The sequence below is a fragment of the Vulpes lagopus genome, chromosome X (genome assembly GCF_018345385.1).
Source record: "Vulpes lagopus strain Blue_001 chromosome X, ASM1834538v1, whole genome shotgun sequence".
NCBI lineage: Eukaryota > Metazoa > Chordata > Mammalia > Carnivora > Canidae > Vulpes > Vulpes lagopus.
In genome coordinates, this window is record NC_054848.1 from 109,734,893 (window position 1) to 109,750,688 (window position 15,796).

General features: G+C 38.6%; 1 protein-coding gene across 5 annotated transcripts in view; it reads right to left on the minus strand.

Moving 5' to 3' along the window:
- The window catches only part of ATP11C (ATPase phospholipid transporting 11C), a 184,540-nt gene that overhangs the window by 70,568 nt on the left and 98,176 nt on the right, over positions 1-15,796 (minus strand). For all 5 annotated transcript variants that reach the window (XM_041740622.1, XM_041740623.1, XM_041740625.1 and 2 more), the window contains exons 5-7: positions 14,856-14,963; positions 1,910-2,038; positions 17-120 (exon numbers count right to left, since the gene is read on the minus strand). In XM_041740622.1, coding sequence (XP_041596556.1) covers positions 17-120; positions 1,910-2,038; positions 14,856-14,963 — 341 coding nt within the window. The remainder of the gene's footprint in view (positions 1-16; positions 121-1,909; positions 2,039-14,855; positions 14,964-15,796) is intronic.

Sequence of the window (15,796 nt, forward strand, 5' to 3'; positions counted from 1 at the left end):
ACCAGGTGATTCTTACTTGTAGAGGTCAGGTTGAGGCTGCTCACATTCAATTGCTGCTCGGAGGGTATCAATGGATTCGGCTGTATGTAGTGCAATGGTATCACGTACTGCATAATGTGTCTAGATGAAAGCAGAAGAAAAAGCAAAAACAAGAAAAAGTGATTCTTTTCATAATTGTACACCCACCTTATTCCAGGAACACAGTATGTTTTGGTAAGAGGCTCTGGCAGCATAATACAAATATTGATGCACATTTCCCACTAACTAAATTTTACAGTATTATTATTCTTCAAATATATTACAAATAATTAGAAAGATAACCCTGCTGCAAAGGGATTTCAAAGATAATGAAAAAACTAAAAGCTTTTCCTGATAGTGACAGCAGAGAGAATTCCATTTGTAGCATGCATATCCTTAACTGAAAACCCAATGAAAAATTTAATCCATTTACTTTTTCTTCTATTTATAGAACTGAGACCTATTATTTTGTTCACCATAGACTATGGTGATATCAATGTAAACATATGAATTGAGCATTAGTAACCCTCTGTGTCATAAGAAGGCTAACATTTTGCCAATAGGAAGAAAAAAATTCATTAGTTCCATTACACAAATAGCATAATGATCTTAAAAATGATCAAAAAAATGATCTAAAAAAATCCTCAAAGAGGTTACATTTCATATGAAGAACAGTGATAGGATGTGTCTTGCTTTAGTCAGAAAGAATAGCAGAGTATACCATGCACTTGATTTACTCGGAACTCAAGGCAGGTTCCAATAAACCCATTTATAAATTATCAAAAGAGGGCTAACACAGACTCCAAGACTGTACCACTTACGCAGAAGGGAAAGCTGTTGCATGCTCTTTTGGGAATATTACGGAACTGCCTGAGCTATATTTAAAACTATCCCCTGATTCTGAAGACCTATGTACTTTTAGTGGATTTGATCAGATCGACTTAATTGAAAAAAGAAATCACTTAAAGGCTTTCTTCCTTTAAACAACTTTTCTTCCTTATTAGGGCATCTTTAGGTAGATTTCTTGATTTTTATCTTGACATTTCCTCAAATTTAACTTTGTTTTTGAACAGTTTAAGTGCACTAGTTCATCACCATGCCCTTGAAGTACAGAATTAGTCATCCAACAGGCATTTCAGTTCCTGTTTCACATACTGATTCCTGGTTCTCGACTCCAGATGGAATTAACAAGCAGAGAAAAGCCCTCAAGGATACACACAGAGGTGAGCACATTAGTGCCCTTCCTTAAAGACTGCATATAGAGGATGCATCTCCATGCCCTGTGGAGCTCTGGACAAGGGCCAAGAACTGACTGCTAGAAAGTACCATGGAAGTAAGTTATCCTCCAATATGAGCAAACTCACTTTAGCTCATTTATAATTCTTCCCAGTTGCAATGAAACAAACATTTGCCAAATAAAACCCTAAGGATTTTTTTTAAAGCAATCAAACTACTCCAAGGTAGAGTTTCTATATGCCATGAATAGACATTCTTAAAGAAAATATTCATCACTTTCAAAATAAAAATATATCAATAGAGTACATGTAAGTTATTTTTATAGTTCCATAGTTTAAGCCTCTAATGACATTCATTTTAAAAAGCCAAAATAAAACATCGAATGGGGTATGTCAATAATAAATGAAGCAGTGCTACAAAAAATGTAGTGACTTTTATCTGGGGCATGGATTTTCCTCACCGAACACCAACCTCTTCCCTAGAGTTGAGTAATTGCTTGGATCGGAAGTTCAAACACAATTACATAAAAGCTGCCTTCAAATACAAAACTTGCACAAATAAGAAAAAAATAAAAGACTGGGGGCAGCAGGAAGCAGTACTGTATGATTAACTATCCTGAGCTCAGAATGTTTAGGCAAGATTTCCTTTCCATTACCTTGCAATTGGATTCCCCATCAAGACTGGCTGTAGTAACGTAACAGGTTCCATCACTAGTGCAGGATGATAGAAGAATAAGGTCACAGGGGAAGGTTTCGTCTGCCTGTACTTCTACTACATCACCAACCTAGTATAGAGAGAAAAATATAAATATTTTAATTCCAAACAAAGCATCATTACATCTCATACTAAAGCCAAAAGAGTAGCAAAAGACCTCTCCTGCTATTAGGTTCTCAGCATCCTATGCCACGTGAAAGACGATGAAAGAGTATTATTCAGCATTCAGAATCCTCCTTAAGGTCACAAGGACTTATTGATGCAATCAGATTACCTTACTATTGAACTTTAATTTCAAATAACCGACTTCAGTACCCAGGGACTCGTTTGCTCTCTGAGGTTTTCATGCTGCTGTGTTCAATAAGATAATGACCATTATCACTTCATGAACGAATCAAGAAAGTCTGCATGTCTCAACCTGAGCACTTCCTTAACACTGGACAACCACTGTCCTGCTCTGCATCACACATATTTCAATATGCTTTGCCTTCCATGTGCTAACAGCTATCATTGCTGGGTGCCAGTTCCCTCTTCAGTGCCCGGAAAAAGTTAGGTAACTGGAGAGGCATCTATTTTTCCCATAACATTTGACAAAAAAAAATAATTTTTAAATAGGTCACTTTCCAATAATCTGCTATCAGAAGAACCCATTAATATAGTCATGAGAAACGATTTCCTATTAGAAAATACCCAAAGCTCGAGTATAGGAAAATCATGAGAAGAAATCATGAACCATTTCTGGTGCAGATAATTTAATAATGTAGGGAATAAATCATAAAGATTAAGAGGCAGGACTTTTTAAAAAGATTTTATTTATTTATTGGAGAGAGAGACAGAGGGAGAGAGCACAAGTGGAGGGGGGCGGGGAAGAGGAGAGGGAGAAAGACAAGCAGACTCCATGCTCAGTGGAAGCTCAACTCTGGGCTGGGCTTGATCTCATGACCCTGAGATCATGACTTGAGCCAACATCAAGGGTCAGACCCTTAACCAACAGAACCACCCAGGTGCCCCAGAAAGTAGGACTTTTTAATCTGACTTTATGTTCCAGCTCTGCCACTTCACTGTATGAGCTTGGGCAAGCATCTCAGATGATTGCAACTCCCTCACAGGATTGGTTTGAGCATGAAATGAGGACACAGGTAATAAAGTGGTTAGCAAAGTACCTGGCACATATTTATCATTTGATAATTATTACAAATATACTGCAACTACATTAGTCCGAACCTATGAATAGTCATAACAGTTCAGGGGAAGGATATAAGAAATCATTCAGAGTTCAGTGCTTCCCAAACTTTTCTACACTGTGGCACATATAGAAAATGACAAGTATCAGTTTTGTACAGCATCTCCGATAAAGGGAGGGAGCTGCTCGTGGCAGAGGACAACCCATTTTGGGAGAGTCAATACCTAGCACACCAACCTGGACACAGTTGGTTGTGAAATACTGAATAAATGACACACCTGTCTCCTATTTGCTATAGGATTTGGCGAATAAAAATGAGGATTTCAAGACCTATTAGGGAACAATTTGATTTTCTTGCCAATCTTAATCAGCAGCCAAGAGCAACAGCATCAATAACTGAACTAATTTGTAAATAATATCTTGTTGGATCTTTCCTTCCTCGCTTACATAAACACTTATGTTGCTTACACAAAACTACAATCTATGATTAAATACACAGAAGAGAAATAACAAAATCCTAAATCATCTTAGACAGAGGAAACACTCATTAAAGGCTGGAAGATGATTCTTAGGCACCAATAAACAAAAACCACAAATAGACCATTTATTCTATGACATTTCTGATTTGCTCAGATGTGAACTATAAAGGTCCCTGTACCTGCAGTGCAAGGTAAGGCTGGTGAGATGGACAGAGGGCGGATCTCAGAGGGCTGGCAGGCTAGGCTCAGGGGGTTAAGCCTTCCCCTGAAGGCAAGGGGGAAGTAGACGGGGCTTTTAAAGGAAGGGGACAATAGGGTCCACTTAGACCTTCAACTTAGGCTCTGTTTCAATTTAGCATGTTAAAAGTAGTAAGAGAACATCATCACGCTTCATGATGAGTATTAGAAAAAGCCCGATAATCTACAAAAATTATGATTTTTTTTTCTTTTAGTTCATCAGAGAGCTGAGGTTGCGAGGCAACCAAGTGAACTGAATTTCAAAGGCTGAAAAGTCCTTCTGAGGAGAGAGGAGGAGAAATGAGATGGTTGACAGTTCACAAAGCACAGGAGCAAGAGATGACTGCCAGCAAAGGGCAGGAGAAGAAAACAATTTGATTGTGAACCAATTCTTAAAGGTTTGGTAGGAGCTAATGTGATAGTTTTGGATCTGCAAAACTGAGAGTAGAGATAATAACCACTCATCATTTCTTCCTTACAAGAGAAAACACAAGGGCAGAGACCTGCAAAAGCCTTCCCTCACAGGGTCAGGAATGTAGGTTGTGACCAGAGAGGCAGAATATGCTGGAATTGTGCATGGACCCTTCTCTCATTTGAGGCAAAAGCTGTCTATGTCTAGGAGAAAGGCAAGAAACCCTCCCTGGTCCTGTCTTAGGAAAACCTCAGCACTGCTAAAGAGATGTACAAACACCATCCGCTGCTGGGCATGGGACAGAGAATCCAGAGACATGGGGGCCCTACCACTAATAAAGGCAAAGTTCAGGGATCCCTGGGTGGCGCAGCGGTTTGGCACCTGCCTTTGGCCCAGGGCGCGATCCTGGAGACCCGGGATTGAGTCCCACGTCGGGCTCCCGGTGCATGGAGCCTACTTCTCCCTCTGCCTGTGTCTCTGCCTCTGTGTGTGTGTGTGTGTGTGACTATCATAAATAAATTTTAAAAAAAAAGGCAAAGTTCAACTGCCAATGGAGGTGGGGCGGGAGTATCGAGACAAAGTACTCACTCCTGAGGCAAAGGTGCGTAAGCCCTGCTTAATACGGACCCTGGAGCAGCAGAACCAAGAAATCACTCTGTTCCTACCAGGAGCCCGGCAATGAGTAACAGTAAAAAACAGCAATCTACTATTGTTATAGTGGAAGAGAAAAAGCAGAGAGACACATCCACAGGCTCAGGGATACAGGACTTGGCTGGAAGCAGACCGTGGAATGGGAATACTGAGAAAGGCCCTCTGACAAACCAGGCCCTACACAAAGCCTGAGACAATGGCAATTGAGCACTCCTGGAATTGGAATTTCCAGCTGGGTATCAAAAGTAGCAATGGCTACAACAAAAAACCAAAGCCAGCTCATCTCCCGACTAGACTGACTTCCCGTTCACATTAATGGGCTGAGAGTAGAGGTGTGCCCATTTCAGATCATCAATACTATTTACCTTGGTCTCTAGCATTTACATACAATGACCAAAATTCAATTTAAAAAAATACAATACACGTAAAACACAAGACAAAAATGACCTAACGTCAAGATATGAAGGAGTCAGCAGGAGAAGTACCAGAAATGTTGAGATTGTGGATTATGAAACAGGCATGTAAAGATAAAAATAGCTATGGTTAAGATATTAAAGTATTTAGTGCAAAAGGCAGACAACATACATGTGTAGATGAGGAATTTGGGCAGAGATAGAAACTACCAAAAGAGGCACAAGGAAAAGTTAGAAAAGAAAAACATAATATCAGAAATAAAGATGTCCTTCAATGCGTTTATCAGCAGACTGGATATAAAAAAGGAAACAATCAAAAAAATAAAAAAAGGAAACAATCAGAAAACCTGAAGAAACTCTTCCAACATTTCCAATACGAAACCCATACTCTCTTCCTTACAAAGAACTGTGAGTTTACCTTGGAATTTCTCAAGTCCTGTTTGTAGGCTTTCTTCTCTATATGCTAGGATTCAATCCAGTCCCATAGGCTTCATGGGCCATCTATGTGTCGACAAAATCCAAATTTCGACTGCTAACTCAAACATCTCTAAGTTCCAGACCTGACAATTCCATCTGGATGTCTAACAGATATCTCAAAATTAACATGGCTAAAATGGAATTTTTTTATATTCCTTTTACTCCTACATCTGTCACTAAACCTATTCTTCTCCCAGTCTTCTCCATCTTAATAGCCAGCATTTTGGGGATCCCTGGGTGGCGCAGCGGTTTGGCGCCTGCCTTTGGCCCAGGGCGCGATCCTGGAGACCCGGGATCGAATCCCACGTCAGGCTCCCGGTGCATGGAGCCTGCTTCTCCCTCTGCCTGTGTCTCTGCCTCTCTCTCTCTCTCTCTGTCTGACTATCATGAATAAATAAATAAAATCTTTAAAAAAAAAAAAAAAAAAAAAAAAAAAAAAAAAAAAATAGCCAGCATTTTGTTTCATAGTTCTACGTAATTCACCCAGTTGCTCAGGTCAAAACCAAGACTATCTTTATTCTCTTTTGCTCTTTTTCTCCCTCCCTGCATCCAATACATCACTAAGTCCTGATGATTCTACCTCCAAGAAATATCCTGCATATATCCATGTATCTCAATCATGAGACAGGTTGTGAGCACGAACTCTACACCCAAACTTGTTTTTTTTTTTTTTTAAGATTTTATTTATTCATGAGAGAGAAAGAGAGAAAGGGGCAGAGACACAGGCAGAGCTCTACATAGGGACTCCAGGATCACACCCTGAGCTGAAAGCGGCGCTAAACCACTGAGCCACCCGGAATGCCCCCCAAAACTTGTTTCAAACCTAGGTTTCCCACTTCCTGGTCATGGACAACTTTCTTTATCTCCCTGTGCCTCAGTTTTATCATTTGTAAAGAAGGAATAATGAGAGTACATACTTCAATAAGACTCTTATAAAGTAAGGATTAAATCAGTTAATAGAGGGACTCCTGGTGGCTCAGCAGTTGAACCTCTGCCTTTGGCTCAGGGTGTGATCCCAAAGTTCCAAGATCAAGTTCCACATCAGGCTCCCTGTGAGGAGCCTGCTTCTCCCTCTCCTTATGTCTCTGCCTTCTCTCTGTGTCTCTCATGAATAAATAAATAAAATCTTTTTAAAAATAAATAAATCGGTTAATAGAATGTGAAAGGGAATGCCTGACATATTAATATTATATATAAATGTTAACTACTTTTATTATTGTTATCTACTACTGTCATCCTAATATAGGCTCTTAGCCTCTTCTGCAAGTCACTCCCTGGCTTTGAATCTCTTCAAAAAATTTCCACTGCAGAGGATACACACCAAGTTACTCTCTTACTCAACAATAGTCTGCCCACTTCCCCAGGCAAGCAAAATCAAACATTTGGATACTTCTGGTTTATAGACATTTCCTGCCACACACAAATATTCCAGAAAGGGCCGAATCAAACAGCATTTCACACAATAGCATCAACTGATTTAATTAAGATTATACCTGGCTGAGATCAGCCTCAAGGCAAAGAAGCCTAATGAACAAAAGATAGAAGATGGGGGGGGGGCGGCGCGGCGGTGGTCTTATCTTCCTGAAGGGATAGGGGGTAACAGCAAAATCAGAAAGAGGAAACGAGAGAAAGGGAAAGATGTGGGAACATTTACTTGCGTCGCAATTTTACTTAGTGCCCTGGGAGCAATAGATTTAATGTAATGAATCGTTTAGGCTGCATTTGGTTCTTTAGGCTACATTTGGTTCTTATGAGTAATTTCTAAGACCGGTTTGGCAACTTCAGATCCTAACCACTTTAGTTGAGGGTCTTCCCCTATGGAATGCAGGAAATGCAGAAAAGCAAGAAGGGTGATAGACATGCTATGTCAATCTCAGGTAACTCTCCCACCCTGTAGCCTTTTTCTCATTACTATAAGAAGATGCAAGACAATTACCTATCACTGTGGCTATGGAGAACTTATATCCAATTCCTAGTGTTTAATAAATAATTTGGCACTGATAATACTTGATAAAGTACTAGGAGGACAGTATCATTTTTTAATGACTTCATATCACAACCCTGAAACCACTCAGGAATGGTATCTTCACCTACCCTCTTCTCTTTCTGTTCCAACCTATTTTCTTCCCTTGTTCTGGACAATTTGATTTCTATTACCTTTCATATTTTAATCTGTATTCATATAGAAATATTCCTTTAAAAATAGTATCTTGGAAGATCAATAAGATCAACACATCCTTAGATAGACTAAGAAAAAAGACTCAAACAGCTAAAAAAAGACATTAACATCTGATGCCACAGAAATAAAAAGGATTTTAACAGACTACTACAAATAAATGCCAACAAATAGGATAACCTAGACTAAATGGGTAAGTACTGAGAAACATACAACCTGCCAAAACTGAATCACAAAGATATAAAAAATCTGAACAGACCCAAAACTAGTGAGACTGAAGCAGGAATTGAACCACCACCACCCCCCCAGCAAAAGAACCTCTAGGGCTAGATGACCTCATAGGAGAATTATGCCAAATATTTAAAGAAGTAGTAACACCAATTCTTCTCAAACTTTTTTGAAGAATTGAAGAGGAGGGAACACAAACTAGTTCTATAAGGCCAGAATTACTGCAACCATTTTACCAAGAAAAGACAGTATAAAAGACTACAGACCAATATCTTCAATGAATATTGATGAAAAATCCTGAACAAACACTACCCAACCAAATCCAACAGCACATTAAAATGATCATACACTGTGACCATAAGGGATTTACCCATGGGAATGAAAAGATACATACAAAAATCAATGTAATGCAACACATAACAACACACAAAAGCTATATGATCACCTTAGTCAATGCAAAAAAAGCAAAGCATTTGGCATAAATTCAACACCTTTTCATGATAAAAACACTCAATGAACTAGAAAGAGAAAAACATGACCTCAACAGAAAAAAAGCCATATATGAAAAGCCACAGCTAACATACTCAGTGAGGAAAGAGTGAAAGCTTTTCTTCTAGTATCAGGAACAAAGCAAGGATATCCACTCCCAGCATGACTATTCAACATTATACTGAAAGTTCTAGCCAGAGCAATTAGACAAAACAACAACAACAACAACAACAAAAAAAACACATACGAATTGGAAAAGCAGTAAAATTATCCTGATTTGCAGATGACATATTATTATACATTAAAAAAAAACAAACCCTAGATTCGGGACTCCTGAGTAGCTCAGCAATTCAGTGTCTGCCTTTAGCTCAGGGCATGATCCCAGGGTCCTGGGATCAAGTCTCCCATCAGGCTCCCTGCGAGGAGCCTGCTTCTCCCTCTGCCTCTGCCTCTGTCTCTCTTTCTGTGTGTCTCTCATGAATAAATAAATTAATCCTTAAAAAAAACCAAACCCCTAGGTCTTACACACAAAAACCTGTTAGAATTAATAAATGAATTCAGCAAAGTTGCAGGATATAAAATCAACACTCAAAATCAGTTACATTTTTGTACACCAACAACGACCATCCCAAAAGAAAATTTAAAAAGTAATCTCTATTTACAATAGCATCAAGAAAGATAAAATACTTAGGCATAAACAACCAAAGAAGTTAAAGACTTGCACACAGAAAGCTACAAAGCATTGCTACAAGAAATCAAAGATAATAAAAATAAATGGAAAGCCATTTCATGTTCATGAATCGAAGACTTAAGACTGTTTAAGTGCCTATACCATTCAAGCGATCTGCAGACTCAATGGAATTCCTATCAACACGCCAATGACATATTTGCAGACATAGAAAAAAATCCTAAAATTCGTATGGAATCTCAAGGAACCCCAAATAGCCAAAACAATCTTGAAAAGAAAAAATAAACTTGAGGAGTCTTCATACTTTCAGATTTCAAAAGTATTACAAAGCAACAGTAATTAAGACAGGATGGTACTGGCATAAAGACAAATCTATACATCAATGGGGAGCCTATAAATAAACTCTTGCACATACATATGGCAAAATTATTTTAACAAGGGTACCAAGACTATGCAATCAGGAAAAGACTGTCTCTTCAACAAATAGTGTTGGGAAAGCTGGACACCCACATGCAAACAATGAGGTTCGGTTCTTACCTTACACCACATACAAAAATGAATTAAAGACCTAAATGTAACAGGCATCTGGGTGGCTCAGGTCATGATATCGGGGTCCTTGGATCAAGCCCCATGTGGGCTCTCTGCTCAGTCGACTTCTCCCTCTGCCCCTCCCCCACTCATGCTTGTTCTCTCTTTCAAATAAATAAATAAAATTGTAGGAAAAAAGACCCAAATGTAAGGTCTAAACTTTTTAGGCTCCTAGACGAACATAAAGGAAAAGCTTCAGGACATTGGATTTGGTAATGATTTATTCGATATAGACCAAAAGTACCAGAAAAAAAAAATCAACATTAGAAATGGGAATATATCAGTGTGCTTGGGTAGCTCAGTTGGTTAAATGTCCAACTCTTGGTGTTGGCTCAGGTCTTGATTTCAGAGTCATGAGTTTAGACCATGTGTTAGGCTCCATGCTGGGTGTGGAGCCTACAAAAAAAAAAAGGAAGGAGGAGGAGGAGGAGGAGGAGGAGGAGGAGAAGGAGAAGAAGAAAGAAGAAAGAAGACGAAGACGAAGACGAAGAAGAAATGGGAATATATCAAACTTAGAAACTCTGCCAAAGGAAACAATCAACAGAATGAAAAGGTAACCTATGGAATGGGAGAAAATATGATCAGAAATCATATCTGATAAAGAATTAATATCCAGAATATATAAGGAACTTCTACAACTCAACAACAAATACTTCAGTTAAAAAGTGGGCAAAGGATCTCAACAGACATTTCTCCAAATAAGATACAAATGGCCAAAAAAGCACAGGAAAAGATGTTCCACGCTTCTTCTAATCATTTGGGAAATGCAAGTCAAAACCACAATGAGGTATTTCACAGCCATTAAGATAGCCACTATCAAAAGAATAGAAACTAAAAAGTGCTGGAGAGGATGAGAAGTTGAAACCCTCGTACACTCTAAGTGCTCTAAGTGCAAAGGTAAAATGATACACCCATTATGGAAAACAGTACGCAGGTTCCTCAAAAAATTAAAAACAGAATTACCATATGATTAAGAAATTTTATTTCAAGGTATTTATTTAACATAATTCAAAGCAAGATCTCAAAGAGTTATTTGTACACCTGTGTTTGTCATAGCATTATTTACAATACTAAGAGGTGGAAGCGACCCAAATGTCCATCAACAGATGAGATGATAAAGAAAATGTAGTATATACATAAAATGGGATATTACATAGTCTTAAAAGAGGAGAATTCCTGTCATATGCTACAACATGGATGAACCTTGAAAACATTATGCTAAGTGAAATAAGCCAGTCACAAAAGGATAATACTGTATGGTCCCATTCATAGGAAGTATTTCTCGAAAGCAGTCAGTCATAGAAACAGAAAGTAGAAATGTGTTTGTTTACCAAGGGCTGAAGGCAGGGGCAGTTCATGTTTAATGGGTATGAAGTTCTAGTATTATGAGATGAAAAGATACTAAAGATTTGTTGTACAACAACGTGAATATAGTTAACACTACTGAATTGTACACTTAAAAATGGCCTGGTTGGCTTAGTCAGTGGAGCACGTGACTCTTGATGTGGGGTTTTTTGTTGTTGTTGTTGTTTAAAGCTTTTATTTATTCATGAGAGACATAGAGAGACAGAGACACAGGCAGAGGGAGAAGCAGGCCCCATGCAAGGAGCCCAACGTGGGACTCGATCCTGTGCCTCCAGGATCAGGCCCTGGGCTGAAGGCGGCGCTAAACTGCTGAGCCACCCAGGTCACCCTGATGTGGGGGGTTTTGAGTTCGAGCCCCACGCTGGGTGTAGAGATTTTAATAATAAAATCTTAGGGGTACCTGGATGGCTCAGTTAAGCCTCTGACTCTTGGTTTGAGCTCAGATTATGATCTCATTGGGTCCTGAGATTGAGCCCCACTGTTGGACTCTGTCCTTAGTAGGGAGTCTCCTTTAAGTTTCTTTCCTTCTGCTCCTCCCCAACCCACTCCCCCCTCCCCAAATAAATAAATCTTTACAAAAAATAAAGAAAATCTTTTTTTAAAAATGGTTAAGATGGGCTCTCTCGGGGCCCCACTTTCAAGGTGACCAAGAAGGAATAACAAAGAGCCGTGGCCATGTGCAGTCTATTCATGGCACCAACTGTGCAGCTGCCTGCCCAAGGACAAGGCCATTAAGAAGTTCATTATTCGGACCTAGAGACTGCCCCCATCAGAGGCATTTCTGAAGCGAAGGTCTTCCAGGCCTGTGTACATCCCAAGCTATCTGTGGGCTACATTACCGCACGGGCTGCACCACTGGCAGCAAAGACGTTGGGCATTGCTCTCCTGAAGCACAGAAGGACCCAACACCACAACCCTCACCCCGATGTAGACCCGTGGGTGCTACCCCACCACCTCCATCAAAGGCCCTATAAGGAGCTAGGTCCCTAAGGACTAAAGAAAAACTGTTCTCTGGAAAAAAAAAAAACTAAATGAAATGGAGATTATACTTTAAAAACAATGGTTAAGATGGTTCACTTAATAATATGCTTTTTGATCACAATAGCAAAATGAAATTTAAAAAACCAAATCGTATTTTAAGACTGGGATAAAATATTTGTAGAAGACATATCTGATAAGACTGTTATCTGAAATGTTAAAAAAAAAAACTTTTAAAACAAGAAAATGAGCACTCTCGATTATATAATTGGTAAAGACCTGGATAGACAACCTCATGAAAGAAGATATTCTGATGTCAAGGACACATACGAAGAGATGTTGAATACCATTTGTCATCAGGGAAATGCAAATTAAAACAAAATGAGATACCACCACGCACCTATTACAATTGCCAAAATCCAAAACACTAACAACAAATGTTGGCCAGGATGAGGAGAAACAGGAACTCTCATTCACTGCTGATGCAAATGCAAAACAGCCAGCCTCTTTGGAGATAGCTTGGCAGTTTCTTAGAAAACTAAACATGCTTTTATGGTACAATCCAATAAACACCCTCCTTGATGTTTACACAATTAAGATTTTATGTCCATGCAAAAACCTGCACATAAATGTTTATAGCATCCTTATTCATAATTGCCACAATTTGGAAGCAACCAAGATGTTCTTCAGAAGGTGAACGGATACATAAACTGGTACACCTAGACAATGGAACATTATTCAGTGCTCACAAGAAATGAATCAAAACATGAAAGGACATAGCATAAACTTAAATGCATACTGTTAACCTAAAGAAGCCAATCTGAAAAGGCTACATACTGTATATGATTCTAACAGTATAATATTATGGAAAAAGCAAAACTATGGAGAGAGTAAAAAGTGGTGACCTGGAGTTGGAGGGATGAAGGGATGAAGAGGCAAAGTACAAAGGATGTTTAGGGCAGCGAGACAATTCAGGGATCCCTGGGTGGCGCAGCGGTTTGGCGCCTGCCTTTGACTCAGGGCGCGATCCTGGAGACCCGGGATCGAATCCCACGTCAGGCTCCCGGTGCATGGAGCCTGTTTCTCACTCTGCCTGTGTCTCTGCCTCTCTCTCTCTCTCTCTCTGTGACTGTCATAAATAAATTAAAAAAAAAAATTATATAGGGCAGCGAGACAATTCTATATGATACTAATAATGGTGGGTACTTGTCATTAGACATTTGTCTAAGGCCACTTAATTTAGAATAAGAGTGAACCTTAATGAAAACTATGGACTTTGGATGGGATGAGCACTGGGTATTATACTCTATGTGGGCAAACTGAATTTAAATTAAAAAAAAAAAGAAAACTATAGACTTTGGGTGACAATGATGTGCCAGTGTAGGTGGATTCAACAAAAATACCACTGCTGATAGCGAGGGAAGTTGTACATTCGTGGGGAAAGGGACTATGTGTGTATATATATATATATAAACAAAAAAGCTGTACTTTCCTCAATTTTGCTGTGAACCCAAAACTGTTCTAAAAAGTAGTCTATTAGTAATTAAAATAAAAATCTATTGGGAACAAAAAAGATTATTTGATGTGGGTAATCTAAACTCTTGACTAGTATCTTATTAAGTAATCAACAATGATTAATTTGGATAAAAAATAACTTGGCTGCCAGTAAAAATAATATCATGGAACTCTCCTACATTGCTGGTGGAATGTAAAATGGCACAGCTGCTGTGGAAAACAACTTGGTGGTTCATGAAAAAGTTGAACAAAGAACTACCATATTATGGGGGCACCTGGGTAGCTCAGTGGCTGAGCGTGTGCCTTTGGCTCAGGTCAGTGATCTGGATCAAGTGCTGCATCAGGCTCCCTGCAGGGAGCCTGCTTCTCCCTCTGCCTGTGTCTCTGCCCCTCTCTGTGTCTCTCTCATGAATAAATAAATAAAATCTTAAAAAAAAAAAAAACCTACCGTATCATGTAGCAATTCTACTCCTAGGTATGTATCCCAAAGAATTGAAAACAGGTGTTCAACAAAAACCTGTCCATGAATGTTCATACTAGCAATGTTCATACTAGCCAACACATGGAAAAACCCCTAAATGTCCATCAACTGATGAATGGATAAGGAAAAGATGGTATAGCCATATGATGGAACATTTAACCATAAAAGGCAAGAATTACTAATATTGCCACAATAAGAAGAGATCTTGAAAACATTACATTAAGTGAGAGAAAGCAGACACAAAAGGCCACATAGTATCTGATTCCATTTATATGAAATAATCTAGAATAGGTAAATCCATAGAGACAGAAAGAAGATTAGTGGTTGCCAGGGCCTGCGAGAGGGAGGAATGTGGCCTGACTACTTAATGCTTATGGGGGTTCCGTTTTGGGGTGATGAAAATGTTCTGGAACTAGATAGTGTTGATGTTTGCATTACAATGTAAATGTACTAAATGTCACTAAATTGTAATTTTAAAATGCCATGTTTTTAACGCAATAAAAAAAAAGAATGAACTACAAAAATACCTTGATTTTTTCACTCTCTTTTCTCACTCTCTTTGCATTTTCAATAATGTAAACGGTACTCTTGTTGACTTCATTGTCAGCTCTGTGTCTTAGCCAATCCTCATATCCCTAGGAGAACAAAAATAACTACAGTCAAGCTCACATAATGCAATGAAGTTGTTAATAAATTTCAATAGCCCCCTCCATGAGTCACCAGTAGATATTTATACTTATAGTATTAATCTCAACTCAGAGTGCTAAAGAGACAACATTGTACATTTTTACAGCCAAAACTAAGACATGCTTTTAAAATACCCCTTAGGTAAACAAAAATCTTTTACTGTGTTAAAAGATTTCTCTATTCTACAAATAAGTATCAATGAAAACACAAGCATCAGAACCTTAATATTCTTCAACTGTGAAAGGCTATGATTTATTCTTCTAATTCTACTCTTATTCAAGTTAATGTTAATTTCCCTACTTTTTAATTTGACAATTTTTTTTCTGGGTTTTATTTTCTTACAGCTCTATCACTTAAAAATATTCTTCCGTAGCAGACTGTTGAGAATGATCATCGCTGAGGAAATATAATTTCTCCCCAGGGATAGAGAACAGAAAAGGCAAGTTAGGGTTACTTTGGCAGAGAATCCATGATAAGTTTTGGAGGTCAACAGTTAAACTTCTCCATTGACTTGGTAGTTAAGGAAACTGTAAATTGGTGTTCATTTTTTAGAGTTGAAAGTAATCAGGGAAAAGTCTAATGGCTCATTTTAGTTTGGGTTTTTGTATGAAGTAAATTTAAGCCAAAAGAACTAAGGAACTAAGGAAGGAGGATGTTCATTTGTTTGAGCATGACCTCTTCTCCTTTTTTTACAACACTTTGCTTTTTTTCCTTATAATAATGTACCTTTTCAAATATAACTGTTTGAAAATCTCTTGATCGCCTTCCGCTTTTTTTTCCC